Source organism: Halichoerus grypus, chromosome 1, assembly GCF_964656455.1.
Source record: "Halichoerus grypus chromosome 1, mHalGry1.hap1.1, whole genome shotgun sequence".
In the NCBI taxonomy this organism is placed as follows: Eukaryota; Metazoa; Chordata; class Mammalia; order Carnivora; family Phocidae; genus Halichoerus; species Halichoerus grypus.
The window spans coordinates 3,716,143-3,733,109 of record NC_135712.1 but is presented as its reverse complement, the minus strand read 5'-3'; the positions used below and the strand labels follow the sequence as shown (position 1 = coordinate 3,733,109).

The 16,967-nt window shown below is 51.7% G+C and overlaps 1 protein-coding gene across 1 annotated transcript; it reads right to left on the bottom strand.

Annotated features, from left to right (window-relative positions):
* Positions 1–1,261: 1,261 nt before the first annotated feature.
* On the bottom strand, positions 1,262–4,413 carry TFF3 (trefoil factor 3). Its single transcript, XM_036094355.2, has 3 exons — positions 4,250–4,413; positions 2,776–2,922; positions 1,262–1,659 (listed from the first exon to the last, which is right to left on the bottom strand). Exons 1-3 carry the CDS (start codon positions 4,329–4,331, stop codon positions 1,646–1,648), a joined length of 243 nt encoding a protein of 80 aa, XP_035950248.1. The 5' UTR covers positions 4,332–4,413; the 3' UTR covers positions 1,262–1,645.
* Positions 4,414–16,967: the final 12,554 nt, after the last annotated feature.

Sequence of the window (16,967 nt, the reverse complement as noted above, 5' to 3'; positions counted from 1 at the left end):
GTGTCCGGATCAGGGCTCAGGCATGGCAGAGACAAGCAGAGACAGGTGGGCCATCACCATCGATGAGGCTCTGCGGCAGGAAGCCGCAGAGCCGGGCCCCGGAGGCCGGGTGGGTAGCACGGGGGATGGTGACAGCACCGCGCCGTCACCAGGGTGACCTCTGAACCCCTCCAGCTAAGATCCGGCCCGGCCTCCAAGGCGGGGCTTGGTCTGTGAGGAGAAAGGGACACAGAGGCAGAAGGAGGGGTCTGTCCAGGTGAGCACCGCCGTGGGAGCACGTCCTCTGGGGAGGAGGCTGCACTTTGCACCTGCTGCGTGGTCTAGGATGTTTCCAGAAAGGTTCGCTCCCTAGGCCTGGCAGGTGCAGTGGCTGGAGATTGGAAGGAACACACGGGGCTTTGGATTTGGAGGCCTGGGCGTCCTGCCTTGGCCCCCTCACAGCAGACCCCACTGCGTGGGACTTTTAAAGTCTTCTTCCTTATCTTTCCTTATCTCTCCTCCTCTGAGGGCCTGGCAGCCACAGGCCCAGGACACCGAAGCTCTGTGGCCCCCCAGAGCGAGCGCCCCTGGGTAAAGCAAGGGTAATGATATCTCACTTCCAGGGACGTCGTCAGCTCGGGGGACCTGGCCCCAAGTGCAGACCCCAGAACAAAACTGTTGTTCTGATGGGAGCCGGTGTCTCTTTTCAGTAGGAGGACGACTCAGACCAAGAGACCCCATTTCTGTGAGCTGCTCTGTTTGCTGACGGCCGTCCGGCAGGATGGAGCACGTGGGGAATCGAACCTCTGGCCGTAAGAGGCTGCAGGCGGCAAAAACAGCATGCAGGACGCCTGGCCCGAGCAGAGGGTCGCGCTGAGCTTCCCACCCGGGGGCCCTGCGTGACATCGGTGGGGAGGCACGTGTCCCAGAAAGTCAGGGACGGAGGGAAGAACTCTGCATCTAGGGTCGTTAGGACTTCGTGAGAACCTGAGACAGAATCCTCATGGTGAGACTAGCTCATTTCTTCACAAAGCTGCCTCCGTTTTCAGAAGAAAAAGGTAAAAGAAGGCCACAGCTATTACACTCGACTTGCAAATAAATACAAAAAAGTGCCAGTTGGTAAGATGGCTTTATTGGTTTGCTCTCTTCACGAAGGAAGACATTAATCACCTTTTTTTTTTTTTTGAAACTTGTATTTGAAATGTCTTTTCTGAATTTGCACGAGGTGGTGGCCACTAAGAAGGCCACTGGGCCTCCCTGTGGTGTCAGGCTTGGTCTGAGACCTGCGACATCTTCATGCAAACAGTGCAGCTACTTAGGGTCGTCTTTCAGCTCCGGGGTGGGGAGGGGGTCTGGGAGGCCCTGGGCTGGAGGCGCTCGCACCCCCTCCCCCCACCCCCCTCTGGGAGAGGCTGAGAAAGGAGAGCCACTTGGCAGAAATAAAACACAAGAGCATGGAGTCTCAGGAACGAGGAACGGCCCTCATGCTGAGTTCGGGATCTTTATTCGTTAAGACACCAGGCCCCAGGCCCTAGCTTTCAGGGAAGGGGTTGCCGGGAGCAGGGTGGGAGAAAAGCAGGGATGCACAGCCGGCAGAGGACACAGGCAGGGTGCCCCGAGTGTGGACGGTCATATCCCGGGGTGTCCAGGGCCAGTGGACGTTGCTTCAAAATCTGCATTCTGGAAACAAAGCACAGGCATGCATCCCCATGACCAGCCTCGACCTCACCCACTGGGTGCCTGGCTTCTCAAGGTCAAGACAGGCTCCAAGGTCAGTGCCTTGGCCTGCGTTCTCCCCAAGTCACTGGGAAAGCTTTGAGTGTCTGACCTTGTGGAGAATAGCCCTATGTCCCACCAGAACTTAGGGATTCAGGCAGGTGATAGAAAGGATGGGGGACCCAAAGGGGCTGTCAGCACCCAAAGGGGAAGGTATAACCCCCGCCCCCCGCTGAGGGGCCCCAAAGCCTGGGGACAGCCAGCAGAGAGGCAATGGACAACTCCCTCCTGGTCCCGAAGCCTTATCTGGGCCTCTGCCTGGATTTGCCAGGAAGGGGGAGGAGGCCCGGGGCAGTGGGCGGGGGCCCCATCATCGATCAGGATGCTGGCATCAGCTGGAAGGCGGCCCCACTCCCTCATGCCGGGGGACAAAGGGCGCGCGTGCTGATTCCAGGAAGGTGCCTTGCGTAGGCGCCTGTGTCCTTCTTAGAAGATGAGCTGGCACCTGGACGGCCAGGTGGCTTCTAGCAGACGTCACGCCCCAGATGTGGGGTGGGATGACGGAGCCAGGGCTGCACACCCCCCCCACCCCCCCCGCCCCCGCGTGTGCGGACCCCTGCTTGCGGCTGACCCGGGCTTCCCCGGAGTGGCAGTCCCAGCCCCGCAGCACCGCTGAGGAAGGGGGGGTGCGTCTGGGGGGAGGTGGTGGGGTGCGGGGAGGCACCGGGGCTCCGTGCCCGGGGCCGCCACCGTCTGTCCCGCCAGGAGCACGTCACAAACGACAGGGCTTTGTTTGCTCACGGCGGCTTCAGACATCGGCCCGGCTTCCCAAACCTGTGCATTTTCCACTTCGCTCCGGGGGAGGTTTTAAACCAGCTCCCTGTACGTAGCGCCTTGACTTTGAGCACATTTTCGAAACAACGGCTTTAGAGTCGGCACAGACCCCTCAGCAAAGGGACAGCAGGGACAGCCCCTGACTGAGGCCTCCGCCGATGGACAGCCGCGGCGCTGGGGGCCCTGCCCGGGCGTGCGTGGCCTCCGGGGACCCAGGAAGGACGCCGCGCCCGCGGGCCCGCTCACCTGTGTCCTGCAGGGGCTTGAAGCACCAGGGCACCCCATGGGTGCTGGAGTCGAAGCAGCAGCCCCGACCGGTGCACTGCTCGGGGGTGATGTTGGGGTAGCCACAGTCCACCCTGTCCTTGGCCGGCACCTCACACAGGTTCGTCGCTGTCCCAAACAACACCCGGTCAGCGCGGGTGGGTCTGCGGACTTCAGTTTGCCAGCCCGCAGCCTCCCCCCAGCTTCCGAGTTCAAAGCAAATGACCCCCCCGCACCCCAACATCTGCTTGAGGAAGACGCTCTTCCCGCAGAAGGTTTTACTTGCCCTGTGGGAGCTCTGGGCCTCGGCCAGGGTGCCCCTCGCACCGTGTGCCCCCAGGGCTCTGTCGGGGGTCCATGGGCCGCGGTTCCTTCCCGCTGGCCATCTGGGGGCCCCCAAACCCAGAAAGAAGGTTCCCCTTCACTGTTTTACCAACACAAACTGCTCCCTTAAAAAAATGAATAGTATAATAGGAGATACACACTTAAAACAGAAAACCACAATGCGTGCTGTTTTCCCTTCCTTTTCCGTGTCTCCCTGTCCCCCAATCCCTTGGTGTGTCCCATCTTTCTGGCACATCCTTCCGTCCTCACCACTTGTTTTTGAAGCAAGCCTATGTTGCTCAAGTTCTGCAATGTTTGCCTGGTCACTTAACGGGATATTCCTTAGGAAAACAGAAACCACAGGAAATCCCTGAAATCCTCTTCTATCCCTGCCACTGGGTAATTCTTCATTCCAGGGCTTCCCGAACCTCGCTCGTGCTGGGATCCCAGAGACACTGTGGCGTGAAGGGGCACGTCCCGGGCTGCAGGATGTGCAAAGCCGTCCGGGTGACTCTGGCGGGCACCCAGGCTGGGAGCCACTCCCTTTGGCACCTGATAAGAGCCACACCCTAATTTCTTCAAACTTGGGTGGATGGGACAGCCACACCCCCCACCTGCAGGTGCAAGGCCAGGGCTAAGTGGAAATTGTCCGTGTGCACTGAAAACGTTCTGGAAGAAACCATATTCATTGGTCTTTCTGTTTGGTAAATGCGCCCACACAGTGTGTCAAGACCTATCTGGTAATTCAGAAATCTGCGGCCAAGAAGGCAACGGGGTGTTAGGGTTGGCAGAGGCTGCCAGCCAGGCCAGGCTCTAACCTGGGTTCGAACCTGGTCCCAGCACCGACTGGGAGGGTTGCATGCAGTCAGTCACTAACTTTCTGAGCCTCGGTCTCCTTGTCTGTAAAATGGAAACAGCAAGACCCAGTTTGTAGGGCTATTGAGAGGAACCGTGTGCATCTGGTAAATGGCAGTTACTAATTAACGTGGGGGCCTGGTCACCTTCCTCAAGCCCCCACACGGCCCCCAGAGCCTGCATCTGGCGTCCCTTCTCCTCCTCCTCTGCCCTCCCCCCACCCGCCACCAGCCCCCTCCTTCCTACGGCCTGAAGAGGAAGCCTGAGCAGTACTCACACAGGCCCTGGTACGCTGCTGCCCAGCTGGAGGACCCCAGCACCAGGACCACCACCAGCAGCCAGAGCGCTCTGGCCTCCATGGTCACCAGCGGGCGGGCTCTGGGGACCCGTCTGCTCGGAGAACGTGCCGCGTCGGCCAAGGGGACGCATTTATACCCTGCTGTTTGTGCAGGTACTCTGGCTTCTGTTTGCTTGGGGACGGCCCTCCCCTCCTCTGGCCGCACCTACTTTTCCCTGTGCAGGACTGTGGGGGGACAGGCCAGTCTGACCCCACCACCGTGGTAGCAAGCCAGCTGAGAGGCCAGACTCCAGTCTCCGGTTTACCACTCCTCTCTGGGGAGCTGCGCTGTGAGTCCCAGGCTAGCCTGGCCTGGGGGAGAGGATGAAGGCTCCGCGTGGGGCTGGACGGCAGCCAGAAACCCAGCCAGGAGCAGCCGAGAAGGCGCCCTCCTCAGTGACCTCCGTGCCCAGAACCAAGACCAGCCTTGGAGATTTGAAAAGACGAGTCCAGCCCGAGATTCAGGCACGCTGTGCGCACGGATCTTGTTCCTCCCTCGTAATTCCTGAAAATCCTGTCCTTTCTGTTTCTCTTGTTGACAGCAAGGTTTATTTTTTATCATTAAGTACACTTTCATAAATGTATTCAATACACTTATTCAATATTTTAAGAAAATTGAGTTTGATAAACTGTAGCATTTTGATAAAAATAGAATACGTGCAGTAGATTTTGAAAAGGCAGACAAACCAAAAAAGTCCTCTCCTGTCCAGAGGTATCTGCATTTAACACTTTCTTAAGTATTTTTCCAGAAACGTTCTCTCTAGACCTAAGCACGTTTTTAACCCAAATGAGAACTTACTAGACATCTTTGTTCAGCTTGTCTTCTTTTTTTTAATGAAAGATATATCCTGGAAATTATTTTATAACAGCCTATCAAAACAAGATGGGAATAATTATACCCATCTTCCAGAGGAATGAACTAAGGCTCACAACCTAAGATGCCTGTCGGGGCTTCCTCTCGTGGGCCTGGCAGAGCCGGGATCCAGGAAGCTGTGTAGGACCCGGAAGCAGGTGCACCTGGCTGGTCACCTCAGCCCCCGGTGGGGGTGTGGGGTTGGAGGGGGACCTGAACCACCCCAGAGTTTGTCCCCAGAGCTGTCCTCCACCCAGTGACCGATGGGGCCTGGCTGTGCACGCGTTGGCAATGAGCGTTGGGTCCCACCTTGCGACAGCCCAGGCCTAGCCCCTCCTACTCAGCAAGCCCCCACCATCTGCTTTTCACCCCCTCTTCCAAGACAAGTGCAGGCTGAAGACAGAGCAATGTCTGTGTTGTTTCAGGGCTTTGCTTTGCTCCCAGAAGGAGAGTGTGAGCCCAAGCTAAAAGATGGCACGAGTTTTGTTATGAAGAGATCATCGTAGAGAAAATCCCTGGGGGGACGTTCATCTTCCAGGAATGAATGAAAACCAGGCCCAGGACTGGTCGCCAGCCCCACCCTAACAAGGGGCTGCCCTGGGCACCCCTGAATCTAGGGTGAGCACACCCCGGCTCCTGCTGGGGGCTCTCTCCTTCCTCAGCCTCTGACGCCTTACCTCTGCCACAGTGTCCCTGGCCATGTGCCTGGACTGTCCTGGGATCGCTTCCCCGTGAATCCCTCCTGCCCTGGGCTTTGTGTGCAGTGTCCCAGGGAAGGTGAGGTTCCTCTGGACGGGTCCAAGCAGCGGGCGGTCTGGCCTGAGTGCTGGGGCTACCACCTCCCACCTGCAGAGTGCATGGCCATTGGCAAGCATATGCCACAAGCAGGGACTGAGTGTGGATCGAGGGCAAGGTGCTCCACCTGCTAGTGTTGGACCCTGAGGACACCAGGCAGAGCCCCTGACCTCAGAGCCCACGGTCCAGTGGGGGAGAGTAAGTCTTGACATGTGGATTGTGATGCAACGTGGTAAGAGCTGGTGGGACGCCACCCAGCAGGCTTCTCGTTGGGAGTGCAGGCTGAACGGGGTCTTGAGGAGTGAAGAGGAGTTCGCAGATGGGTGAGGGTCCGAGGGAGTCCCAGGCAGGCGCTGCTAACTCACCCAACACAAGTCAACATGGCCTACACGGGCTTATATATTCCGTGCTACCTCTCAGCTCACTAAGATTGTCACTCTGGGTTATTCAAGCCAGCGGAGGGTCAGATGGGGGGAAAGATACACAGTCAGTTAATCGGTACACCTGGGTTCGCCCTGGACTCTCACCCGCCGGGGGAGCCTCCTATTGACCGGCTGTTACTCGTTCTACAGCTGCCCTGGGTGTGGGCGCCTCCCTCTGTGCCCTGCACAGAATTTCCTCCTGCTTCCTGGAGGGGGGCTTGCAGACCCTTCCTGGAGGCTCCGGTCTTTGGCGTGGTTTACACTGAGGACGATGGGGGGCGGGTAGAACTGCACAGATGAGTCCCCCACTCACTCTGGAGGAGGAGGGGAGGAGGACAGAGGGTGAGTCAGGACAGAGGCCGTGAGCCCTAGGAGGCCCCTCCTGGGGCTTGCACCTCCTGCCCCCAGCACTGGGCCAGTGTCTGTCGCACCGTATATGGGGGCATGAGACGCCCCCGGGTGTTTTGGAGGAACTGACGTCTAGCCCAAAGTCCACCGCTGGTGGTTTCGGCCACAGTGGCCCTAACCCCGGAGGTCCTGGGGGCTGGGGCTGGGGCTGTTGCTTCAGCCCAGAGGCTGTTATAACAAGGAAAGTGTCCCAGGAATGAGTTAGCCGATGACCCGGACCCCAAAGGGAGAGAGATCAGTCAGAAATAAACAGAGCTAATAGCCGGAGCAGGTGTGCCTGGAGGCACCAGGCCCCTCACGACAGCCCCGCCTTTCAGACCCGGATGGGCCTTTTCTGGAGTGACTGGACCAGCTCCAACAGGAAGCCCAGGCGCCAGTGGTTGCCCCGACACAGGACAGGGAGATGCCCCGACCTGCACCTGTCGCTTGCCAGCCCCTGGCGCAGCCCTGAGCCGTGTCCCAGGACGATGGCCAGGGAAGGCGGAAGATGGCCCCCTGCCGAGCTCTGCGCACTTCCCTGTGAATCCAGCATTGTCGCCAAGTGACTTCCTAAGAGTGCTGGAATGGATAGTGTCGTTCCCAAATTCATATCCTTCCTGGAACCCCCGAGGATGGTTTATTTGGAATTGGGTTGTGGCAAGCGTGATTATTTAAATGAAGATGAGGTCGGACTGGAATGGGGTGGCCCTTAATCCAATATGACTGGTGTCCCTATAAGGATAGAAACAGACTCTCGGGGAGACGACATGTGGCAATGGAGGCCCAGGCTGGGGGGGAAGCAGCAAAGCGCCGAGGAGCGCCAAGGACTGCCTGCAGCCGCCAGGGGTGAAGGAGGCAGGAGGGACCCTCCCCCAGCGCCCTGGGAGGGAGCGCCACTTCCCCACCTTCATTTCAGACTTCTGGCCTCCAGACTGCGAGGGAAGAGCTCTGTCGCTGGAACCACCTAGTTTAACGGCCTTTGCTACACTCGAGGCACATCTAGCTCTGAGATCTACCTTCACTTGCATCTTCTCACCACGGGGAGGAAAGCGCACAGCCAGAGACCTGGAGAGCTCGTGTCCCGGGGACCTTCTCCTTTCCCACCCTGACTGGGCTTCCCAGGAGCTCTGCCTGGTGCTTGGTGCCCCTGCACCCAGGACCCTGTCCGTCCTGCCAACCACAACCCTGTGCTTCCACACCCGTCCTGGGCCTACTTTGCCCTCCTTGTGCACCTTCGATCTCTGGTCTCTACAAATCGCTGGCCATATGCAATCAATCACCAGTGTTTGTAGAACCCTCTCCTGCACTCCCATAACTCACCCAAATAATCGTCAAGCAGTCCTTTGTTCTCATTTCCTCGTCTCAAGGGAGGCTAAGACAACACAGGCTGGTGGGCAAATGAGAGACTCCTATATCCTGGTCGAAGCTGGGCCAGGCGCCAACACCCGAGGCCAAGGGAGGCCCCTTAGGGAGGCAACTGTGTCATGAGTTGTCCAGACTGGGACACTTTTCAGAGCCTACAGAGCACTGGTAATGATTCTATCGGGAGGAGAAGTGTGAACGGGGATCATCCTGAGCCAGTGGGACGAGGTCCACCTGCCGAGGTCCACCTGCCGAGTGGGCATCCCACCACCCCCCAGTGGGTGGTGGTCATTTTCGAGTCCATGTGACTTTGATGGATCACAAGCACAGGTACTCTTCAAAGCTCTGGAACCACACAAGCCATGGGATCAAACGTGAGTGCGTCATGCTCCGTCATGTCCTGACATACGTGTTGTATGTACTGATGGGACACTCGTGTGTGGATATGAGTGTGTGTGTCTGGCCCTCAGCATGCTCAGGCTGCTCTAACAGAAGCCCATGGCCACTGGGTGGCTTATAAACAGCCTTTATTTCTCACAGATCTGGAGGCTGGAAGTCGAGGATCGTGGCACCAACACGGTTGCCTTCTGGTGAGGGCTCTCTTCTTGCTCACCGACGTTTCCACCTCACGTGGGTAAGAACAGAGCAGGGAAAGGGGAAAAATAGACAAAGCTTCCAGGACCTGGGGGATAGCATCACAAGGTCTAACAGAAATGAAATAGAAAAAAAAAAAAGGGCAAGAAAAAAATTAACAATGCTGGATCTTTGAAAAGATAAAAAAAAATCGATATGTTTCTAACTAGACCCATCAAGAAAACAATGAAAGAGAACCCATATTGCCAATATCAGAAACGAAAGATGGGCTATCGCTATGATCCTACAGGCATTAAAAGGAGAAGCAGGTAATATGCAGAATAACATTAATTAATGTTTATACCAACAAATTTGATGACTCAGATAAAATGGACAAATTCCCTGAAAAACACAATTTACCAAAGGGACACAAGAATAAATAGGAAATCTAAATAGCCTGATTTCTATGGAAAATTTTGCAGTTACTATCAAAATCCTTCCTGCAAAGTAAATTTCAGGTTCAGATGGTTTCACTGTGTCATTCTGTCAAAGAGCTCCTATCTCACGCAAACCAAGAAAGAAGATGAGGAAGGACTGTTTCCCAGATCATTTTACGGGGCCAGCATAAATCTCCTACCCAAACCTGGCAAATATATTATGAATTATGAAAGACCATCACAAACATAGATTCAGAGAAACTTAACAAAATACTAGCAAGCTGAATCCAGCAACATACCATAAAGAGTAACACATCATGGATGACAAGGGTTTATCTAACGATAACAAGGTAGGTTTAACATCAGATAATCAATCAGTGCAATTCACCACATTAATAGGAAAAATGAAAATAAAAACTGTGATCATTTCAATAAACGTGTTAAAAGCATCTAACAAAAGTCATACTCACACATGGTGAAGACTCTCAGGCAACTAAGAAGAGAGAGGACCATTCATCCGCTGATAAAGGGCATCTACCAAAAAACACCACAGCACCATTCTTCATGGTAAAATATGAGCCTTCTCCCTGTAAGACTGGGACCAAGGCCAGGATTCTTACTTTCATTTCTATTTAACATTGTAAGGGTGGTTCTAATAGATGTAATAAGGCAAGAAGAAAAAAAAGGCATAAAGATCACAAAAGAAGAAGTAAGATTGCCTTTATTCTTGGGTGATAACTTTACTTCCAATTGTTTGCTGCTGATATGTAAAAACACAATTCGTTTTTATATTAACTTTGTGTCCTATAATTTTGTGGTTTTAAAGATTTCTTGGGATTTTCTAAAATCACACATATCTTGAAGATACAGTGGATAGGTTTGACTCAATTAATATTCAGGCTACCTATTCAGCAAGACATGACAGGTGAATAAAAAAGCCAAGCCACAAACTAGGAAAAGATATTTGAAACCCATGCAATTGATAAAGGATCACTATCAAGGATACATAAAGAATTTCTACAAACCAATGAGAAAAAGACAAACAACAGTTTTTAAAATACACACAGAGGTAATTTACAATAAAGCATGGAAAGAGGCCCAGTGTCCCTCCTAGTTGGGAATGACAGAAGAAACTAACATTTACACGCCATTTCGCTCACATGGATTGTACCCATGTCACAAAATACCGACAAGGGTATAGAGAAAAAGGAACTCTTCGTCAAAGTTGCTGAGTGTAATTAGTGCACCTACTTGGGCAAGCATTCTGACAATACCTAGTAAATGAAACAAGTGCATATTGTTTTGATAGGAAGACACTGGGGATAATATACATAATTGCTTACCAATAGGGGAATGCACTCCACATTAAAATGAATGCATCAGACCTATTTTTATCAATACGAATAAATTTCTAAAGTGTAAAATATAAGATCAAAAGCCTGTATATTATAATACCATTTCTGATTATTTAAAAAACAACAACAAAAAGCACCACATACTGTTTATGGGTATGCATAGGAATAATATACACTGACTTCAGAATGGTGGTTAACTCCAGGAAGGGAGGGGAAAGAACGGGTAAAGGTGGTACTTTCCTTGTTTTATTTCTTTTTATAAAATGAGAGGTATCAAGGCAAATAGAACAAAAGTCCAGCATGAATAAATCTGGGTAGTGTGTGCACAGAGGAGCACCCTACCTTACATACTGTTTATCTAAGAAAGAGGATTTGAAATCTGGCTGCTGAAAATTGTTATTTAAAAAATCCAGATACCATAAGGCGGTTTGGGAAGCAAGGGGAGAAAGCGCTGAGAGTGACCAAGCCTGGGAGAAGCCGGCTCTGAGGCTCGGGATCTGAACACTGGGGTCCTGGTTTGGAGGAGCCATTTTAATGTTCTATCCGGGATGCCTGGTCAATATCAAAGAGGCTTATCTGGTCCAGGATGAGGGAGGGACCACTCTGGAATCCCATCCAGCATCCATCTTAATAGCAAATAACGGCTCCAGTCATTCCGAGTTTTCTGATTTTGATTCCTAGGTCCCTGGGCCTCTGCAGTGCAATCTCAACTTTCTCTCCGTATTAGTAGGTTTGCCAAATCTGCTCGATATGAAGACCTGACTATGTCCCGGGTGGGGGAGGAAGAGCGTGCTTGATCATGACTTGGTATGCCAGCAGGGGAATGCCGAGGAAGCGATCATGGGTTCATACTATTAATCTCTGAACCCAAATATGCTATTGGTATGTCCCCTGCTGTGTACCGTCTCAGCCTTGACCTCAAAGTCCGTCAGAGAGAATAAAGTACAGATTGTGATTCTGACTTTCTAGAAATGAGCACTAATCCATCAGAGGAGAAAAAATGGCCCATTAGATTTTTCACTAAAAGGTAGCATAAGAATGATCAGAATTGAAAGTATCTCACGTCTCATAAAAGGCAACCTTATATCATACCTGATTCTTTCCACCACATCCCAAGTTTTAGCTCAGCTGCGCTCGTTTTTAGGGAATTCAAAAGAAATTGAAAGCAGAGCCCACCCTTAAGAAATGCATTGTTTGCCAAAAGCAAAAAACATATTGAACCATCAATGAGAATGTGCAGTGAGAATGACCTGGGCCAGATTCTCCACATGCTTCCTTGCACCTGTCTATGCGGGCGAGGGAGATTCCTCGGAGCGGGGGGAGAAATTCCTCACAGCCAGCTCCCTCTGCAGGGCTGCTCCTCACAGGGATTCTGGCTGGTTTGTGTTGAAGGTGCCACATGGACTTTTATTGGCTTTGAAACCAGTATATATCACACGTTGGCTCTTCCGTTACTCGCCATCACATCAACGTTTCAAAGAATGTTTTTGCCCTGCTGTCATGTACGCACCGCACTGAGTATGTAATCCATCGGGGAACTGAAAGCAAAGTGTGAGATCACAAAGAATGGCAACATCACAGGCAAGAGCCAGCCTCAGTGGCCAATGCCTCCCCGTAGTTCTTAGTTATAAAGGTGCCCACCGGGTCTCGAGACTCATAATAGCCCTGTTTTGCATATCGAATGGCAAGAAGTTAATACTGTGGTTCATTAGGAGATTATTCATACATACATAGCACTCTACGATATCTTGTTTTGAACGACTTGAAGGGTTTTACCAAAGCATTAATATTTGTTGAGCTCCTATAGGTGGAAAAGTTGTTGAACAAAGGACAATCGGTCAATATTTACCAAACATCCTTTGTGTGCATAGGCTTCAGCCCAGGTACTGTGGGTGGTTATAAAGGAAGAAGATGATGTGGTCAACACTGATAAGTCAAAGTCAAAGGCCACATTGTGGGATCCGGGCGCCTCCCTAGAGCTGCGGCGACTGCCCTCCAGTGGCTCTGCACATGGAGAAGGATCCGGCAGGCGAATATGTTAATTTCAAAAGTGAGGTCACAAACACACACGCGGGCTGTGGGAGGAAAGACATGTGGGCGTGGGGTATCAGCGTTAGCGCCTCACTCTTCTAATGGAGGCGGTGTTGAAGGGACGGGAGACTGCACTGGGCTCTGCCACGTGGCAGGGAGGTCATCGAGTCAATGGGGGATGTGTTGCCTAAACGTGAAGAAGATGCAGCAAGAAGGCGCCTCTCTCCAGGGCATCAGGGCAGAGTGAGACATCCCCAGACTCGGAGCATATGTGGTGGAAGACACCCTGGGTGGCCAGGGGGCAGAAGGGTCCATGGTGCTTGGCTTCCAGATGGCAAGAACCTAGCAGAGTGTCATGGCCTGGGCCTTTCACCATCTTTTATGTGAGGTGGGAAGGTTGAGAAACCATGGCCCTGGCGGTCTAGAGACAGACTGGGAGTCAAGCTTCCGCGGGTGTCCCTGGATGCCTGAACCACGGTTTCCTGATGGATAACCACGACACCTTCCAAGGCGTGTGAGTCAAGAAGTGACGCACAGAGCAACCTAACAGGTAAGATGCCATCCACTTACCAACAGCGGGGGCTGTTGCCTACATGACAGAGACCCATGAGGTGACTGCTTTATTATGACTGCAATGATCTGGGGGTGCAAACGATAGCCATCCTTGGTCCCTCGTGACTCAATTCCACGGGACTTGGTCTAACTTGCTAACCAGACTCCTGAGTTTGATGCCCAGAGCTGCTGACCGGTCCTGGAGCAGATCCCTGGCTTCAGCTGACTTTCTGGCTCTTCTCCTGAGCTGGAAGCTGCTTGCTGCTCAGCACCTACCTACGGGAGGACGGAAGTCCCTGCTCTCAGGTGTCTGTGGCCACAGGATGGATCAGTGAAGGGAATAAGACAGGTCGACCCTGGCCTGAGGCTCGTGGGTGAGGAATCCTGTAACACAGAGCTCCACCCTGAGGCCAGAAGTTAGTTATCCGGCAAACTGCTTCATTCCAGGCAAGCGCCCAGTGGCTACTGAATGAATGGAAATCGGAGGCTGAGCATTTGCTCATCATCACACTTACATGGACCCGTAAAACTAACTGAGAGCAGGCAGACAGGAACCCCGCGTGGTTTCATTTGCCATGATGAGGATCATTTGGATCATAATTCAATACACTCAGTGCACCAAGTTACATTTTGCAGAACACTGTAGCCACAAAGCAGAAAAGTTCAGATTCTAGAGCTAATAAAGAACTCATGTGTTATTATGAAGATCAAGAGTGGTAGGCAGGATAAAAGCAGACATTAAGCAATGCTGCCCAACCCTCCCGTCTGTTGACACCTCTCACAGAATAAAAAGCCTCAAGCCCTTTCGTAGGAATTACAAAAAATAATGGGTAGTAACTTTGTAGGGTATAGGGTAAAGTGAATTGATACACAAATATTTTATTTCTGATAAGTGTTTCATTAAGAACACAGTAGTTAATATTCTGGTCATTTTTTTTTCTTTTTAACATTGTTTTTACTTTCTGGAGAAATGTGGATGCTCTCAACAAGATTTTTAAGTCAATCCAACAGATAACTTATCTGCTGAAGATCCAAAGATGGATTTTCACTGTAATTACTTGTATTATGATTCTCTTCATTCGCTTCCTGTATTTCCTGATCAGGATTCCATTTGCTTTCTGCTTTTAACCAATAGTCGTCATGATTAAAAATTATAATTGGAATTTATCAGTAGATTGCTAAAAATATAGAACTTTAAAACACTAATGATCAAAAGGGATTTATCTAGCAGGACACAGAGTGAGTAGGGGATGCCATCTCGATGATCCCACAAAATAGAACTCAGGCCAAAGCACTCACACCTGACTAAGAAGGACACTTTATAAGCCACAAGTCACAATGAGGATGTAACAGTTATAAATGTTTGTACCCATAAAAGGCTAGGCAAATGTATTCTGCTTTACAAACCAGAAAGAATGGGTCATGCAGGCAGAAATGGATAAAAACACAACTGATGAACGTTGGGGACACCATGCTGGGCATAAGACAAATCATGTGAACAGAAAACTAAGTAAGGAAATAGAGACTCCAGCAAAGTAATCAGTAAGGTAGATCTTAGGGACACATGCACATCAGGCTTTAAGTCCTGTCCGAGTGAAAGAAGACAGGCCCAGGAGCACACGCTGCTGGAATATGTGTGTGAGATTCCAGAAGAGTCAAAACTGTAGCGAAAGAAGGTGGATCATTGGTCTCTTGGGGCTGGAGGTGGGAGGAGGGTATTGACCTTGAAAGGGCGGAGAGAATTTGGCATCTTCCTTGCGGTAGCGTCTCCATGACTGTGTACGTTTTTCAAAACTCAACGAACCAATTCACTTAAAACAGGCAAATTTTATTATATTGAATCATACCTCAATAGAGCTAATTAAAAAAAAAAAACCCTTTAACGTGTAAGTGTTACCATTATCAGTGTTACTAGTGTAAAGACACTGAGCTGATTAATGATGCTGTGACTGAGTTGTTCCTCACCCCAAGTCCGTATGTTGGAACCATGACCTTCAGGTTGATGGTATTTGGAGACAGGGGGTGAGGAGGTGGGGGGGTGCTTTACAGATATAATTAAGCTTAAATGAGGTCATAACTGTAGGGCCCTGATCTGATAGTGTGGTAGGATCACGGGGTTCTTGTTTCACGGAGTTGAAGAATGAATCTCCAGGACACAAAAGGGTGAAGTGAAGTGAAAGTTTATTAAGTGAAGGTGAGAGCAGAAAGGAAAGAAAAGAAGCTCTCTAGAGTGAGAAGGGTCCCGAATGCGTTGCCACGGAGGACTTCTACTGGTAGTCTTTTATGGAGAACTGACCGGGAAGCTTGTGGCCTTGAGTTTCTTGTGCCGTCTTGGTTTGAGCATGGACTCTTGATGACCCCCTTCATGACTTAATTCTTTGGGGTTTAGTCATTTTCTATGATACACTGTAGCCGCCAAAGAAAAATACTCGCGGCCATGGAGACCAGGTGGTCTGCCTCCTTATCTCTTGTTCACTCTGGCTTAGCTTCTGCCTGCCAGGAATAGTCTCAGAACCCAGCCAGGGGCCCCCTCCTCTCCCTGCCTAGACCTTAACCCTTTCCTTACTCAATAAGATTAGTGTCAATATAAGAAGAGACTGGATCTCTGTCCTCCCCCTCCCTCTCCCTGCCCCCTCCCCCTTCCTTCTTCCCTCTCTCCCTCCCTCTGCTTTGCAAACCCACATCAATAAATCTGGCCCAATCTGACTTATAAGTTTAGCAATTTACAAGAGTTATTGAGATGACTCTCTTGACATTGGGAGGCTAAGTGTAGTCAGCACACCTTTGCTGCCCCGGGAGACCCACAGTGCCCGGTAGGTGAAGGCTGGGGAAGTCCGCTCCCAGGGTGGCCAGCAGAGGGCACTGGAGGACTGACGTGTGAGCATCCTTGGCTGGAAGCTCTTTACGTTCATTAGCCACCTGTCCCAAGGACAAACAGAACGGTGGTCCTTCTTTCCTCAAAGCCACATTTCTGACTGTGCTAAATGAAGGTCGAGCACTTACGAAGTTCCGTGCTCTCTTCGGAGGACAGGAAATCGTATGGAGTCTGCCACCCTCGGGGCCTTGCGGAAAGCTGGTCATCCAGGCCTGGAGCCATGGTATTGGCACATCCGTGTCGGAGCGGCCAGGGGAGCCTGGCTGGGCTGGAGCAGAGATCAGGCTCTTTCGGGTGCCGTGGACCAAGGAGACTCCTCTGTCCCCAATCCATCTGGGTTCAGGGAAGCTCAGACAACTCCCAGGAATGCCCTGGAAATCCCCCACCACTGTCGACACAGATGCAGACAAGCCTTGGGCAAGGGGTTTGTGAAAAGGGGGGGACAATGGGCTGACAAATTCCCATTTCACTGGAACACCTCTGGCCAGGCCCTTCCCGAGGAGCTGGCAGCAGCATCGTGCCAACCTAGGACGGGACCACTGCCCACTGGGACCACAGCATGGCCAGAGCCATGGAGGAGCCCTGGGGAGGGGACTTGGCAGGGACTGGCCTTCCCGCATCAGCAGGTAGGATCCTGGAGGGTGTGAGAACTGTGTCCGGAGACAGCGGGGACACTTCCGCCTCCCCGGGTGGGGGAGCCTGGCCTGGCTGCTTCTCACTAAACACTTGCTACGCGCCTGACACCGTTGTTGGTACGTCTCATAAATTAACTCATCAGAGCCTCCCAACAAGCCTCTAAAAAATGATCCTGTTAATTTTAACCCCCACTTCGCACATGAGTAAAATTAGGCACAGAATGTCTAAGTATAGCTCTCAAGGTCACACAGCTGGGAAGTGAGCTCAATGTAGAGATCATCTAGAACAGAAGTGCAGTATCTCTATTTTGGAGATGGAATACATACACTCTTTTGCAGCACTCTGATTCCAGGGGCCCCACGGAGGTTCAGACTGTGCTT

Excerpts from the sequence above, each read along its gene's own strand:
- TFF3 (XM_036094355.2), bottom strand. The coding sequence starts at position 4,331 with ATGGAGGCCAGAGCGCTCTGGCTGCTGGTGGTGGTCCTGGTGCTGGGG. Across the intron at positions 2,923-4,249 it reads AGCAGCGTACCAGGGCCTGT|CGACGAACCTGTGTGAGGTG; the intron begins GTGAGTACTGCT and ends TGTTTGGGACAG.